The sequence below is a fragment of the Sturnira hondurensis genome, unplaced genomic scaffold (assembly GCF_014824575.4).
Source record: "Sturnira hondurensis isolate 20B ecotype Veracruz unplaced genomic scaffold, ASM1482457v3 Scaffold0014854, whole genome shotgun sequence".
NCBI lineage: Eukaryota > Metazoa > Chordata > Mammalia > Chiroptera > Phyllostomidae > Sturnira > Sturnira hondurensis.
The window spans coordinates 10,430,457-10,444,862 of record NW_028087485.1 but is presented as its reverse complement, the minus strand read 5'-3'; the positions used below and the strand labels follow the sequence as shown (position 1 = coordinate 10,444,862).

The following is a 14,406-nucleotide window of genomic DNA, read 5'->3' as shown; positions in this document are numbered from 1 at the left end:
CTCTGTTTTGCCAACCGCTTACCTTTACGGGTGGGCCCTCGGGCCTGCCGCGCTGGCGCGTCTCAAGACTGAGGAAGTGAGGCTGCCAAAGAGGAAGGAAGGTAAGCTCCTCTTCTCCAGAGGGCAGAACCCTGGACAGATGCCCATTCTGCCACCTACTGTGTGACTCTCGCCCTCTCTGAAGCCTCTCTAAAAGGAAGACCCCGTATCAGGTACTCGGTAATTGCACGTATCCTTGTCAGCCCTGCCTTTCCTGATGTCTTGTCTTCTTGCTTTTTCCCTGTCTGTGCAAAGGGTGTTGCAAATATACGACTGTGCTACCGTGAGGAACACGGACACCCAACACCTGGGACAGAAAACCTCAGGGGAGCCGTGCTGGTCAGAGGACACCAGGGTATGGGCTTGGAGGACTAGGGGCTCAGACCACTGGGAGATGGGCTGGCACTGTCCTCCTCCCCCAGAGGCGGCCGCTGGCTGTCACGTGCAGACCCAGGCTCCAGGCCCCTCCTGCACTAACAGCTGTGTGATCTTGGTTGAAGCCCCAACCCAGGCCAGGGCCTCTGTTTCCCCAACTGCGAAGTAGGACCGGCGCTGCCCTTGATGTGTGTAAGTGCCTGGCGTGGACGAGGAGCTTAGAAAAGGGCTCTTTTTATTTTTGTTATTGGTGGGGTTAGCATGATATCCTTCTGAAAAGAAAAAAAAAGCACCTTGAGGAATGCTAACCTCTGAAATAACAAACAGATTTCGGGGCCTCGCCGAGCTTCAGCAAAGAACACAACACATTCCAGGCTGCCTTCATTTCAGCTAAGTTTTATTTGTCGGATTTTTGACAGACGTCTAAATTATACATTGAATTTTCCACATGACCAAATACCACGTCCATTTCTTTGATTATCGTTTTCAAAAGGGACTAGGAAAAAAAAAAGAACTTTCGATGGATCAGACTGAACCCTGAAACCACACAGAGTGCAGAGCTAAAAATAAAAGGAAGTAAGAACTGGCCCCTGAGAAGGAAGGAGAAATCAAAGCAAACTCTGACGGGAATTAAGGGACAAATCCTGGAGAGGGTGACACCGTGTCACCCTCCAGTCCAGGCCCGGATAAGGAGCAGCCGACAGTGAGGGTGGGGCACAGAATGGCACAAAAATAGCCACCGCTTTAGCCCAGAGGGGAATAAAAAAATTTGTCAAAAGCCAGGAGAGAGAGAAGTGGAGAGAGGAGGGCAGGGGGCAGGACTGTGTCCTTCCAGCGGTTTCCCGAGCGCGGACTTCTTTCACCCTGGCACATACCCACCGGCAAGATCGCTGACTTTCAGCTGTGTGCCGACATGTTCCCCAGCTCAGCCCACATCAATGACACCCTTGTTTCCATAGTAACCAAGGGAGAGTGAAGGGGAAAGGGTGTGTTGCACTGGGCCAGGGATCCAGCCAGAAGGAGCCACGCGGTGGAGGTCGAGAGGAGGGGAGGGAGGGAGTTTTTCTCACAGCCGGTTTGAGTGCACAGCCCGGGGCCCCTGTCTAGGCCTTGCCTGCCCTCCAGCCCCCAGCCAACCCTCCCCCGGCACCACGTTCAGATGCACGGAGAGAGTCTCACCTGGACGCTGGGGGTGGGAGGATGGGAAACCAGGTATCCCATTTCTAGCTTCAAATTCTGTCTTCTGGTCATGGCCACAGGGGGTGGGGGTGTGACAGGGGAGAAAAAGGTGGACTTTAGAAGCATTTTGTTTTTACAAATGGGAGCTTTCAAAGTCTGCATTTTCAGGCTTCTCTCATCTACCCCATGAGCCCCCTGGGGGGTTCAGCACGGCTCCAAGGGCAGATGAAAGCTTATGACATCCACCATGTCCCTGTGTCTCTGGCTGAAAAGCAAGTCTGGACATTCACAGAGGCTATTATGAGAGGAGGACGAGAGGCTTCTGCCTGCTGGCTGAGGCCTGGGAAGGACTCTTTCAAACTAAGGACTCTTAGTTCCCTAAGTTGGTGGTAAGAGAACAAAAGTACTATACAGACTGACCATGCACTGCCAGAGTCAAAGTTCCGGTTCACGTTCCCAAATCGCACAAGCAGAGCAGGCGTCTTGCCCCTTGGCCGGCGTCCCGGCATCATTTGGAGGGAAACGCATCTTCAAGTGTCCCAGCCACATTTGCAGCCTGACAGGGTGGGGGTTTCGGTTTCTTGTGATTCTGTTTGCCTCTGTTCAAAGTGAGAGAGGCACTTGGGTAAGACAGAGAAGCCAGAAGAGGAGGAAGCAGGGAGCAGTTAGCTCAGCAGTTTTAGGAAAGCCTCACCTTCTTTTGTTTTACAAGTCCTTACAGGTCTGTCTACAGCAACCCCGGGGCACCTTTTCGTGTCTGCATCGATGACTTTCCCCTCCGAACGTCTTTGTAGCTGGACGTGCATCAACCTCACCTGCACAACCCCGTCCAGAAGAGCTGGGTGCAGAGGGGCTGGAGCAGCCTCTGGTCTGCTCACACTCCCAGTGGGTTTGGGAAGAGCTACCTCCCCGGGTGAGGAGGCCCTGGCCTCCTGAGGCCCACCAGCCAGCCCGGAGACAGTCTCTTATTCATTCTCTGAAAACCCCTCAGCTCAGGCACCAGAACAGAGTTCAATTCAGGAGCTGGCTGATGCTCTGGCTGGCTTTCATGTCTGCAGCCGGGGATTTCTTAAATTCAGGGAAATAAGCTCTTTTTACAACATGGGGCAGGAGAAGTCTCCTGCCAGTCAGTCCTCTCCAATCAGTCCACAGAGGACACATTTTGCTGGAGAGAGGCAGTGGGGACTGGCAGCTGGGGTGACTGGCTTCCCTGGGAATGGCCCCCGTGATCACACCTGCTCTTCCCAGCAACAAACCCGCTTCGCCCACGGCGGCCCACACCACCAAGTTGCCAGCACTGTAAAAATTGATCTCTCAGAATCGATCTGCCTGCCTTTGCTCAGTGCAGCAGGTTCATGGTCCAGCTGCATTTATTCTAAAAATCTGATAGCAGCAGCCTTTTGTGATCATTTAAACACAGACTTCTTTGAGCTTTAGAAATCTCTTCTATAGGACTGCCACGGAGAAGCCAGCTAATCTCAGAGTTGGCTGCCTCCTGCTCCACTGAACTGGAGAAAGCCTGTTCGCGCTAGCCTGAGCCCTCAGTGTGAGGGCTTTCTAAGGACCTTGTAATTTTTCTGGAATTAAACCTCCCACCTCTCCTTACATTCCAGATGTCATTACAGTCAAAAGTCGTTAAGAATTTGCTTCCCTGTGTGGCTGGCTGGGGGGCTGGAGATGGGATATGTTTATGTGGTGACTTGTTTGCAAGAAAAAAAATTTTTTCCCCCATCTCCAAAGGGTGGGGATCACATACAGTCTCCTACCTGCATGACAAGATGGTTTAATCATCTGCTTTTCCTTCTCTGCCCGCCCCTCACCCCTGCAGTTTCCCTGCGGACAGAACGCAACCCTGGCTCAGTTGATGGTAAAAATCACTGCCCAGCACCAGCAAACACTGTGTAGGTTTTCAAAACCACAGGGAGAATGTAAGGGACAGGTCAGTAAATTAGTGAACGCAGCATAAGCTGCTTCTTCCTCTTTTTTTCTCTTTTTGAAAGAAAAAAAAAAAAGCCCAGTGGAATTGTCTGAACTGCAATGCAATCTCTTGCTCATTTAAAAGATCTCATTTTCTAATCATGTGCTTTGAGACATTTAATACTATTTCAATTATGCAGAGGAAATAATATAATTCCTTTATTTGAAAAATGACACTGAACCTCAGAGATCAGTTAAATCTACTGCTGGAATGGGGATTCTTTTTAAACTGTGTTGTTCTCTCTTCAAACAGCTGTGGCTGTTCACAGATGGAAAAACATTTGGTCAGAAAGCAGCAAATTAGTGTTTTTCAGGACAGAATTCAGCTCCCGAAGCTCCTGCGTTTCCATTCGTCCAGATTTTATTTCTTCTTTGCGATGACATTTTTGCAGACCCAGTTCATGCCATCCTTGGAGGGAAATGGGCAGAGAAAGGCAGTGTTAGTTATAAGAAAGGCACCTCACACTCAAGCCCAGGAGAGGAGGGAGTAGGGGCCGGGCTCCTCCCTCCCCAGCCACTGGCTACAGGGAGTTTCCTTGCTGCTAGTGAGTTTCCTTGCCCACCTGGGTGACCTGGGATAGTGACCTCCTGGGGAGGAGGAGGGAGGCCTCTGAGGGCACAGGAGGAGATGGGAGGGGGTGTGCCCAGTGTTTGAACTTGAGATGGATCCTCAGGAACTCCCTCTGAAAAAATAAACACATCTGCCTGGATCCAAGGCCTGATTGAGGAGCTATCAGGAAAGATTCCAGCCATTTTTGGCTTTTTCTAAAAGCTGACCTTTGCTAGGGCATTAAATTCAATAAGCTGTCCTTCTGCTGCCCGGTGTGTTTACAGTGTGGCAGTGTACACTTGGGTTAAATTAAATTTCTTTTTGGAAAAACAAACCAAGTGCAGTGTGTGTTACTAGACACACACTAAGGCAATGTGCATTTATTTCTCTTCATGCAGCTCTGCAGGCAGGTTTAAAAGGGCCTGGCCTGATTCTTGTAGCTTTAAGCGCTAGCAAGCAGAGGGACTGGGAAGAAGAAGGTCCCCTTAAAGGCACAGTGACCTTGAAAGTGTCCTCTCTTAGAAGGTTGGAGAGGAAGAGAGGTAAAAACCACACAATGCCTACAGCCACTTGGCAGGAGGCATTTCTCCTGGATGCCAGGCCTGCCAGAGATGACCTCCTTTTCAACCCCCCTTGGAGCCACCCCTGAATGCTCTCCCTTTCCCTAGAGTCTCTCCGACCTTCAGGCTTGTGCAGAGTTCCCCTGGACGCCCCGAACAAAATCAAAGAAGGATCCTGCAACAAATTCCTCTCCCCTGCATCTGTGACACAGGCTTGCTGAGGTCCCAGGCACATTTGCACATCTCAGGGCATACATGACATGAAAGGCCCTGCATTTCCTCTGACCATAGACTAGTGGTTGAACCTGAACAGCTGAGCCAGCTTAGAGTAATAAATATCAGCTGACACCTTGGCCATTCAGAGCATTAATCCCCTAAACAATGCATCACTGCAAAACAACCAGCAGGCATCCTATCTCCTGGCTCATCTGACCAGAACCTGAATTGGTAGTGATTAAAACTCCACCACTTGCCACCAGAACACTTGGGCAGGAGGACCAGGGAATCTGATGGCCATTCTGGAGCAGACCTCCGGGCGTGTGCCGAGGCTGGTGGGCAGCCCCTGGCAGCAGCGAGGACAAGGGGGAGGAATGCTGAGAAGGGAGAAAGGTGGCCTCCAAATACCTCTCCAGTTACAACTGGGTCAGCCACTGACTTGAAAAAGCTGAGGTCAATTTTAAGACCATTTTATGAAAAGGATTAATTTAAAGAGAAGCATGTTTAATTTTGGTAACTAATTGGTTTCCAGGAGGAAAAAATGATCACCTGCCAGGAGACAAAAAAGATTTTACAAATGGAAGCGAGATGAACACGTTAACTGGCCTCTCTTTGCCTTCTAAGCTGCTGTAGCGCTTTCCCGCTGCAGGAACCCGGACAGACACCAGGAAAGGTGCGCACCTCGGGGGCTTCTCCTCTGTAGAGACTTGCAATATTTTATCAAATCGGCTTCTCCGGGAAATCAGGAACCATGTTCCCACACTGTATGAATACTGTTTTCCCCCCTTGTTTTATGGCTGATTACAGAGGGGGGTTCTTTTATCATATGTAACTAACTGAACATGAATACAGCCAAAGAGATAGGAAAAATATTTACTCAGCTGCAGGGACCCGAAGGAGAATGTGGAGGGTGAGGGGCAGCTTTCTCCTGGGTATCTGTTAGGGAGGCAGAGGGGATTTAACTGGGGGAGCCCTGCTGAGGAGCCCTGTCCTCCAGATGTCTGTGAGGGCCAGCCCTGCGTGGCAAAGCCCTTCTAGCCACAGTCCTGCCAACAGAGGGCGCTCAGGGGTCAGCACCCACCAGCTGTCCTGCCCACCCCTGAGCCTCTGCAGCTGCCTCCAGCAACTTGAAAGTGTGTGAGAACCATAGGGAGATTTAATAGGGGCCAAGCCCTGTGGCTGTTCTGCCCAGAAGTGTTTGGGGGTGGGGAGCTGGACCTTTCCCGTTGTTACCTGGAGGAGAACCTCAGCTGGAGGTGGGGCTGTCGGGGAGACAATAGGCAATGGGGATGGGGATAATACCTCTCCAATCACATCAGGGACAAGCTAGGCCAAGTTTCCCATGGGAAAGGAAAGATAATAGTGTTGTCCAAGATTCCCGAGGGGAGGGTCCATGTCAGACTAGCTTGAAGTTGTTTCAACGGTAACACGGTGTCTGGCTTATAGTAAACAATTTATCTTAAAAACATTTTTTTATCATCACCTGAGGACATTTTTTCCCATTGCTTTTGAAAGAGAGAGGAAGGGAGAGAGGGAGGAGAGAAAGAAAGAGAAACATTGACTGGTTGCCTTTGCCTACACACCTCGACAAGGGATCAAACCTGTAACCTGGGTAAGTACTCTGACCGGGAATGGAACCTGTGACCTTTTGGTTTATGGGATGATATCCAACCAACTGAGTCACACCAGCCAGGACTATATCTTTTTAATTAATCCTTGCAACAACCCTGTGAAGTAGGTACTATAATTTCCACCGGAAGACACAGGAGCACAGAACAGCGTGTGGCAGAGGTGAGCCTGCGCAGTGTAGCTCTTCCAACGACCATTCCTCAGTGAATGTGGGGGGGTGCTGGAGGGGGGAGCTCAGCCCAAAGCTGAGAGAGAGCAATTCCAGTAGTTTCTTCCTCGGGACTCCCAAATGACAGTAGGGTCATGAGACTGGGGCGGCCCCAGGCCAAGCTGCTGTGTAGATGGCTGCAGCTCTGAAGGTGCCAGAGACGGTTTGGGGCCACTCAACTCAAGATTCCTGGGCTGCCAGGTGTCTCTGTATGTGGGAGCTGCATATTCACCTGGCTTCATGCCCTGGCATATTAACCTTCCACCAAGACTCCCGCCTCCAGTGAAAACTCTACTTTCAAGAGACATCATAGCAAGCGGTGGCGCCTTCTGCTCCTCATGTTTAAATTAATGCTCCATATCACTTTTGCCTTAATTTGGCAAGGCTTTGCTTTTGTAAAACAGACAACTGAGAAAAGGTGATCAGTTACTTGAAAAGTGACTGCTCTGCCTCCAAAGAAGGAAATGAACTCATAGGTTTGTTTCATGGCTGAACCTTTATTGTTAAAAACTGGTCTGACCAAATTTCTGCCCGTCTGATCTTCGTCACGGGGATGGCAATCTTACGGCCTGAGCAGCCCTCCCCTTCCTCCCGCCACACCTCCCCCCACCAACCTTGCTGAGATGGAATTTAAATTGGCTTTAATTCAATAATGGAGACTAAAGAGAGACACTGGACCTCAAACACTGTGCTTTGTCCGGCCTCGTGGAGAGGAAACAAATTTTGCTATGTCATGACATCACCCCTAATATGACCACCGGGAAACATGGAAGGCTGTCCCAACTGTGGTGGGTGGGAACCTGCTCATCGCAGGTCTCAGTGGTCCAGGATTAAAGGCACAATGCTCCTTTCTGTGGGAAGAGTGAGCTCTGACGGCACTGTTCCTTTTAATTTGATCATTCCATGATGCATGAATCCCTGCTCACGAGTGGGAAGGAAGCAGTGGCAGCCATGGCTGGTAGGCCTGGGTTTCAGTGCCACGAGGAGGGCCACACGTCACACTGGTGATTGTCACATCAGTGACTGCTTTAAGACGGGGAGTGGCTCAGGCCCATGCAGCTATACCATTGTGCCACTGGGCCCCCAGGGTCAAGGAGCAGCTGGATGCAGCATACATAAAATATTGCTTGCTATTAATATCTTTTTCTGGTGACAAAGGGCACTGTACCAGAGAGGTAGCAAAACCGCATGTCCCAGAGCTTGCTTTCTTAGTCTACAGAGAGATTTGAAAATTTAAAAATAAACCCGAGGTCTGACTTGCAGATAAGCAGTTCCATGTACACTTGGAGTCAAAAATAACTGATGCCAGGCCTAGAAAGAAGTGGTAAATGTCATTTTTAAAAATACCGAAGTTCTGTTGGTATATTAAGGGAAAAGTCCCCTACACCAAGGGAAAGGAACAAATACAAGAGGCCGGACCAGCAAACGTTCAGTGTTCGTCGGCAAGGCACTCTGACACCCAGCTCACACACCAGGGCTCTGACTGCTAGTGAGTCCACTACCAGCTGGACTATCGCTCCTATTTAGAGAAGGAAGACAGGGAACATGGGAGAGATGTGAAGAAAAGGTGAGCACCCAGAGAACTTTCTGCTAGTGCAAGGCTACTGGTATAGGCAAGTCTCTGTCATGACTAAGGCTAGAGACCAAGTGAAAGCTGCTGATCTCTGCAATGAGAGGGAATTCTATTACATTGCAATTTTATTAAATACACACATGCACACATGATGTTTTAGAGAGAAAATGTCTTCAAACATCTGACACTACAACAGCAAAGGACAGCTATGGTCTGGGGTTCAAATTCAGGTCCGTAGGTGGAAGAGATGTAAGCCAACTATTTTCTAGACACCCCGAGAAAAGAAGACTAGAGAGCCCTGGGGCTGGCTGTGAGACACTAGGGAGGCCCCACCAACTCTGGCCCAGCCCCAAGGGTGCAGAGGGAGGCAGCCGCCATGGCTGCGAGGCAGTCTGGCTACAGGGCTCAGGTTCTCCCACCCAGACATTTTTCAGTTTCTCCTCTTTTTGCCTCCCTCTACCTGACATAACTGGGTCTCTTCTGATTGCTCCTCCGGACTCTGGGCCTCGCAGATGCTCAGGGTTTCCAAGGCTGACGCTCTCCTTCAGCTTCTGGTGCCCTTCGCCTACACTCTGCTCTGGACAGTTTCCTATGAAAACCTGCTTTAATTACATGATGGGCTGGCCTCCTGGTCACCACCAATCAAGCAAAGAAAGACCAGTTGAACTCTCCGGAAACCCTCAAAAGTCAGTTTCCACACCTAGAACAGGGGCTGTTGAACAACGTATGGGACTGCCTTGCCTGTCCTTGTAAAGATGGCACACATTTACCAGCAAAACATCGGCAGAACAAGAATCTGAAATCCATTCTGGGAGTCCCTAACTTCCACAACCTTCCAGCACCTGTTGAAGCCCCTCAGCTACGGAGAGGTGAGGCACCTGCCCGATGGGCCCGGGAGGTGGAGCTCACCGCCCAGCCAGTCTGCAGCCACTGCCCGCCTCACTCACTAGAGGGCCTTACTTGGTAGGGCAAGAAGGGTCTCTCAAACATTCTGATTAAACTCATACACACAAACACAACATAAATAGAGACACTGACCTCCAATACCTAAACCTGTAACAGAAAATCCAGGCCTTTAAAATTTTTTTTGACCTTTACGAGTTTTCTTTCAGGATCATTAGAGTCGTGGTGGCAGATGTACTTGACCTATTTAATGCATGGTCATTTTAGCAGCTTTGCCCATCACTGACTGGCTCTCAGGGGGCAGTGGGTGGGGAGGACAGAGAGGGCCAAAATAAGAATTTAGGGAATTTTAGTAATTATTATATAGTATCCATGTCTGAAAGTGATCTTAAGGACGTTTTTCTAGTGAAGTCTTTCATTTTTAGGAACACTTACAACCTTCATTAATAAGAATCACTAAAGGCCTGCACTTGAACTAGGCAATGCAGGAAAACAATTCCTCCTAAGTGACTCTTTTGAAAGTGAAAACCAAGACACTGGCTGAGTGGGCGAGAGCTTGGGTCAGAGGTATTACCTGAGGGAGGGGCGGGGTCAGTCAGTGCCTCACAAGGAAGTGCTTCCACGGAAAACTCCGTGACCTTTCTCCAGTCCCCAAAGGGTACCATTAAAGGACAATAGACAGCAGATTCCCTTCTTAATTAACATTTTTATTAAACAACTCATTTCAAATAATGGTTAAATTCTCTAAATTTATATCATTCTATTAACCATTATCTAATCTCATTAACCTTGAAATCCCAGTCTTAACTACCCAATTCTATACACCATGGTACTATCTACTAAACTAATTAAGTGACCTTCAAACTATTTCTCCTCCATATAAAATCATTCCTTTTTTTTTTTGCTCACAGTTCTTTGTTAGATCTTTCTTGACAAAATTTCCATGAATCCGGTTGCTGAATGTCCCTGATCTAAGAAATTCAACAAAGTCAAAGCATACACGGCCGTCTCGCTTGATTCTGTGACTGTCGACAGCTTGCGGCCTCCTTTTTAGTGTAAAGATCCCGAGACTGAAAGGGAAAAGAGCTGGATCCCTGTGACCTCCCCCTGATAGGACGGGGCAGGGTGGGGGCTGGGAAGACAAAGACCACTGCTCCCTCCCAACCTCCGGGCTCCGAGGAAGAAGAGGAAGAAGCACCCTGGACTGAATGCCACAACTGATTTTAGATAACTCTGGTCCCTGCTTTTCAATCCCTGAGGCTGGCTAAAGGAACAAGAACCTCACTGTTACTTCCAGCTTCGCTTTTCCTTCTTTTCAACACTCTGGCCAAGTGAAAATGGATTACAGAGCTGCTGATTCGCACTTCTTCGAAGTAGGCACACAAAATGTGTTTATTTTCTTTAGTCCCATCTCAAGTTTAGAGCCCCCAAACTCGAGATGCTCTCAACTCTCTCCATGTGTGTTCTGAATCATGGAGACAGGCAGGGTTCTCTTACTGAAGTGGTTTGTGCAAACCCCAGAAGGCTTCATTTGCACTATACTAATCTCAGGCCTCAGGAAGGCCATCTTATGCACAATTAAGGGAAATACTGAAAACAAAATTTGATTGTTTTTTTTAAGATTAAAAAAAATATTTTATTTATTTATCTTTAGAGGGTAAGGGAAGGAGAGAGGGAGAGAAATATCAATGTATGGTTGCCTCTCGTGCATCCCCTGCTGGGAACTGGCCTACAACCCACGCATGTGCCCTGACTGGGAATCAAACTGCCATCCTTTGGTTTGCAGGCCTGTGCTCAATCCACTGAACTACACCAGCCAGGGCTGATGTCTTTTTAAAAAGTGAAAAGCTAAATAAAATGATTATTTTAGCTATTCAAAAACATCCTGGGTTGTAATATACTTGTTTGACCAGCTTAAATTAAGCTGAAAATGAAATTAATTTGAAACCTAATAGATCTATAATCATAGATTATAATTTCATAGAGGAAACTTAATAAAACTACTAATGATACTTAGTTCCTTTGTCAAGTGGGATCAGGGGAGAAGAACAAACTTTATAGTTTTGAATTTTATATACTTTTATATGATTAATAAGGAGAATATATTACTTTTATAACCGGAGTTTAGGAAGGAAGGGAGAATGAAAGGAAGGGAGAAAGGAAGGAAGGAAATAAATAACATCTGCCCCCTCCCTGAACCTGAACCTCACAGAGAGGCCCACAGAGCTCGAGCATCCGCCCTGGGGAGGCGGCCTCGGGGGGCCTCTGGCTATGTCAGAGCCCCCACCACACACGCCTGCACAAAGAACGTCAGGGGTGCAGGTATTGAGTACTGTCGAGGAGGGGTGCTTGTCTCGTGCTGACTGGTCTGCTCTCAGATCTAAAGGCCAAGCACAGAAATAGGCCCTGGTTGTTTGTGTAACAAAAGAAAAAAACCAAGCAGCAAACAGATGGAACAAGTGAGATAAATCTAGAACGTGACTATTTTTCTTGAAATAAAAGCAGTCACGCAGCGTTAAGACGAATCAAATATCTTCGGAGAGAGGGAAGGAGAGTATCAGAAAGGAAGTGGAAAGAGGCAGCAAGACAACGGCTGAGAATCAAATGGCAGGCTCGTACCCCAACACTCTGAGTTCTGAGAAAAGTGGACTGGTCACGCCACTGCAGACACATGCCATCTGGCAACGAGGGAAGATGCCACTTCTCTAGATGCTGTTAATGCCCTGCAGCAGCCTAGCGCAGTACTGTCCGATTCTCATGGCACCGTGTCGCTTCCCTGGCAGGTCCACCAGGGTGAGGTGGGTGAGGTGCGTGGAGCACGCTGAGGGCTTCAGAGTGACGAAGTAGTCCTGGGGGCTGCTCCAGGTATCACCTGGTTTGCGTCTGCTTGGAAGGACGCATCAGAGCTGAACCTGACTATCATTCTTTGAGGACAGAGCCTCCCAGTTGTCTTGAATGCCCAACTGTTTTCTGCCCTAAATAATACCAAATGAAGGGGAGCCTACTCTTCCTTTATATACAGTTCCTCAGTTTAAAATGTGGGGCTCACTGTCGGCAGTAGTCTCCCAGTGGGAAACCAAATGGAAGTAGCAGGAAATAGACACCAACTCTGACAGTGGAGATGGCTGATAGGCAAAAACAAAACACTTCTGTGGGGTAACTAGTGTGCATAATTGCTGATGGCTGTTACTTTGGGAGTACATGTATTTAGCATCCACAATATGAGATACAACCCCAACCCCAATCCGCAAAGAATCCCAGAGTTAGCAGCGTCCTCTGTCTTCTGTTCTGACCTCCTATCTAACCAGGTAAAACCCACCGGGTCATAGGTGCTTGTGTGGAGTGTTTTGACTTTCCTAAAATAGTTGATGATATCATGTTTGGTTGCTAAGTGAAAAGAACTAAACTCTCCATGCCCTTCACACCCTGGATTGCTCCTCTGGCCATCAAAGGTTATTTGTTTCATGTCTCTCCTACCTAGATCAGCCCAACCAATGAGAAAGACTACCTTGGTTGGCTGCCGTGTGACCACGTGACCAAGCCTCCCATTCATCTCACCTGAACGCCCTCTCCTGTGAGAGCTGAGCAAGATTGGATCTGCCAGACTCGGTCTCGGATGGTGTGCAGGTTCAGTCCTTCTGCAATTTCAGAGGCAGGGGCCGCTGTGAGCAAGTCCTGCTTATTAGCAAAGATGAGCACTGGAACGCAACTTAGCTTTTCTTCCTCCAGTAATTCAGCTAGTTCCTGGATCATTTTGAGAATGGATGGGGAGGACAGGACAAAAGCTATGATATTTAACCATTCACTTCTAATGAGAAAAAAATAAAACAGTTCCGCTGATCTATTAGCAACTTTCCAGAGCAGTGGTTCTGAAACCTGAGCCTGCGGAAGAATCCCCTGGCAGAGTGCTGGGGCCTCCCCAGACCCGACTTTGGGAAGTCTGAGCAGGGCCCAGGCATTTGCATTTTTAACCAGCTTCCCTACAGTTGTTCTGCTCTAGGGATTCACAGAGCGCCCTTTGAGAAACACTGTTCAAGGCAGAACACAAGTTGTGGTGAGAAACTTAAAACTTAATGAAGGTCGCTATCTGCAAATAACTTTCAATGAATATATGTATATACACACACATATTTTAAAATATAAACTGAAAATGACAATTACTTTAAAGACTATAATTCTACTTTATCAATCTTTGTCTCCAAAACATGCACATGCATTATACTTCATCAAACCTGTATTCTAAAATACCTGTGTTAGTCCATCTGGCAAGGTCTCTGATTTTTAGGCTATTGGTTAAGGTCTAAAAGGAATGCTGATTCTGTCTGCAGTCAGTATAGGAGAGGGTGTATACTTACCTAAATACAAGGACCCACCTCTCCCCATTAAATGCACATTTTAAGTCTACTCAAGACAATTGGGCTGTCAGAGAGAACCGGATGGCTCAAGAGGCAGAAAGTTACCTCACATCCTTCACCTTCAAGCTCACGTTTAGCATTAGTTCATGGGAGTGACGATCCAGAAATCATCAAGGTGTATGGGGTTTTCTCCAAGAGTCTAGAGAGTTCTCAAACTAATTTCCAGGAAAAAGGAACATAAATGTGGGGACTGCTACATTTGGAAGGCCACCTGTGGTAGCTTAGGATGCAAGCCAAGGACTCTGCCATGAAGTGTAATCATGCTTCTCCAAAGAGGCCACCCACTCCTTCCTTATCAGTGTACTCAGTCAGCGGTCACCCCCACTGCTTCTCTATCTGAAACTGCGTACACAAACGGCCCTGTGTAATCATCTTGACATGGACTCTGCATTTGAAGCCATATTTGGGTTCAAAGTATACCTGTCTCTTGGCTTGGAAACAAGAGCAGCTTAGTCCTGGCTTGCACATTTCCTCCCATCCCTTTGAATTTGTTAACGTTGCCCTTGGATCAACTAAGCTGACATTGAAAAACATATATAGAAATAATAAGTGAATTGTTCCTCTAGGTTCATTCCTACATGGCCTGGAAAGAAACGTGAAGAGCTTGGGCATGGTGGTACGTTCCATTTGCTTATACCTTGTTTATTCAATTTCATTAAAACTAAAAGGCTTTACTAAAAAAAAACTGTTTAAAGAATTCTGAACTAATTTCTTTTTAGGCAACTGGCAATTCTGCTTGCTTGCCAGAATGACTGTTTTGTTTAAACTGCAAAGACTGAACA

The 14,406-nt window shown here is 47.8% G+C and overlaps 1 protein-coding gene and 1 long non-coding RNA gene across 3 annotated transcripts in view; one reads left to right on the top strand and one right to left on the bottom strand.

Moving 5' to 3' along the window:
• Positions 1-794: 794 nt before the first annotated feature.
• The window catches only part of ARL3 (ARF like GTPase 3), a 36,346-nt gene continuing 22,734 nt past the window's right edge, over positions 795-14,406 (bottom strand). The window contains exons 5-7 of one of the 2 annotated variants that reach the window (XR_005069108.1): positions 12,768-12,953; positions 2,288-3,979; positions 795-2,192 (exon numbers count right to left, since the gene is read on the bottom strand). Coding sequence is in view for 1 of the 2 variants with exons in the window: in XM_037064035.1 (XP_036919930.1) it covers positions 3,932-3,979; positions 12,768-12,953 (234 nt within the window). In the remaining variant the exon portion in view is untranslated. Of the gene's footprint in view, positions 3,980-12,767; positions 12,954-14,406 lie in introns of both variants that reach the window. The other variant, XM_037064035.1, reaches the window with a different exon arrangement.
• Positions 5,438-14,406, top strand: LOC118999466 (uncharacterized). Its single transcript, XR_005069109.1, has 3 exons — positions 5,438-5,569; positions 14,191-14,240; positions 14,344-14,406. It is a non-coding gene; the product is annotated as an uncharacterized LOC118999466 (long non-coding RNA).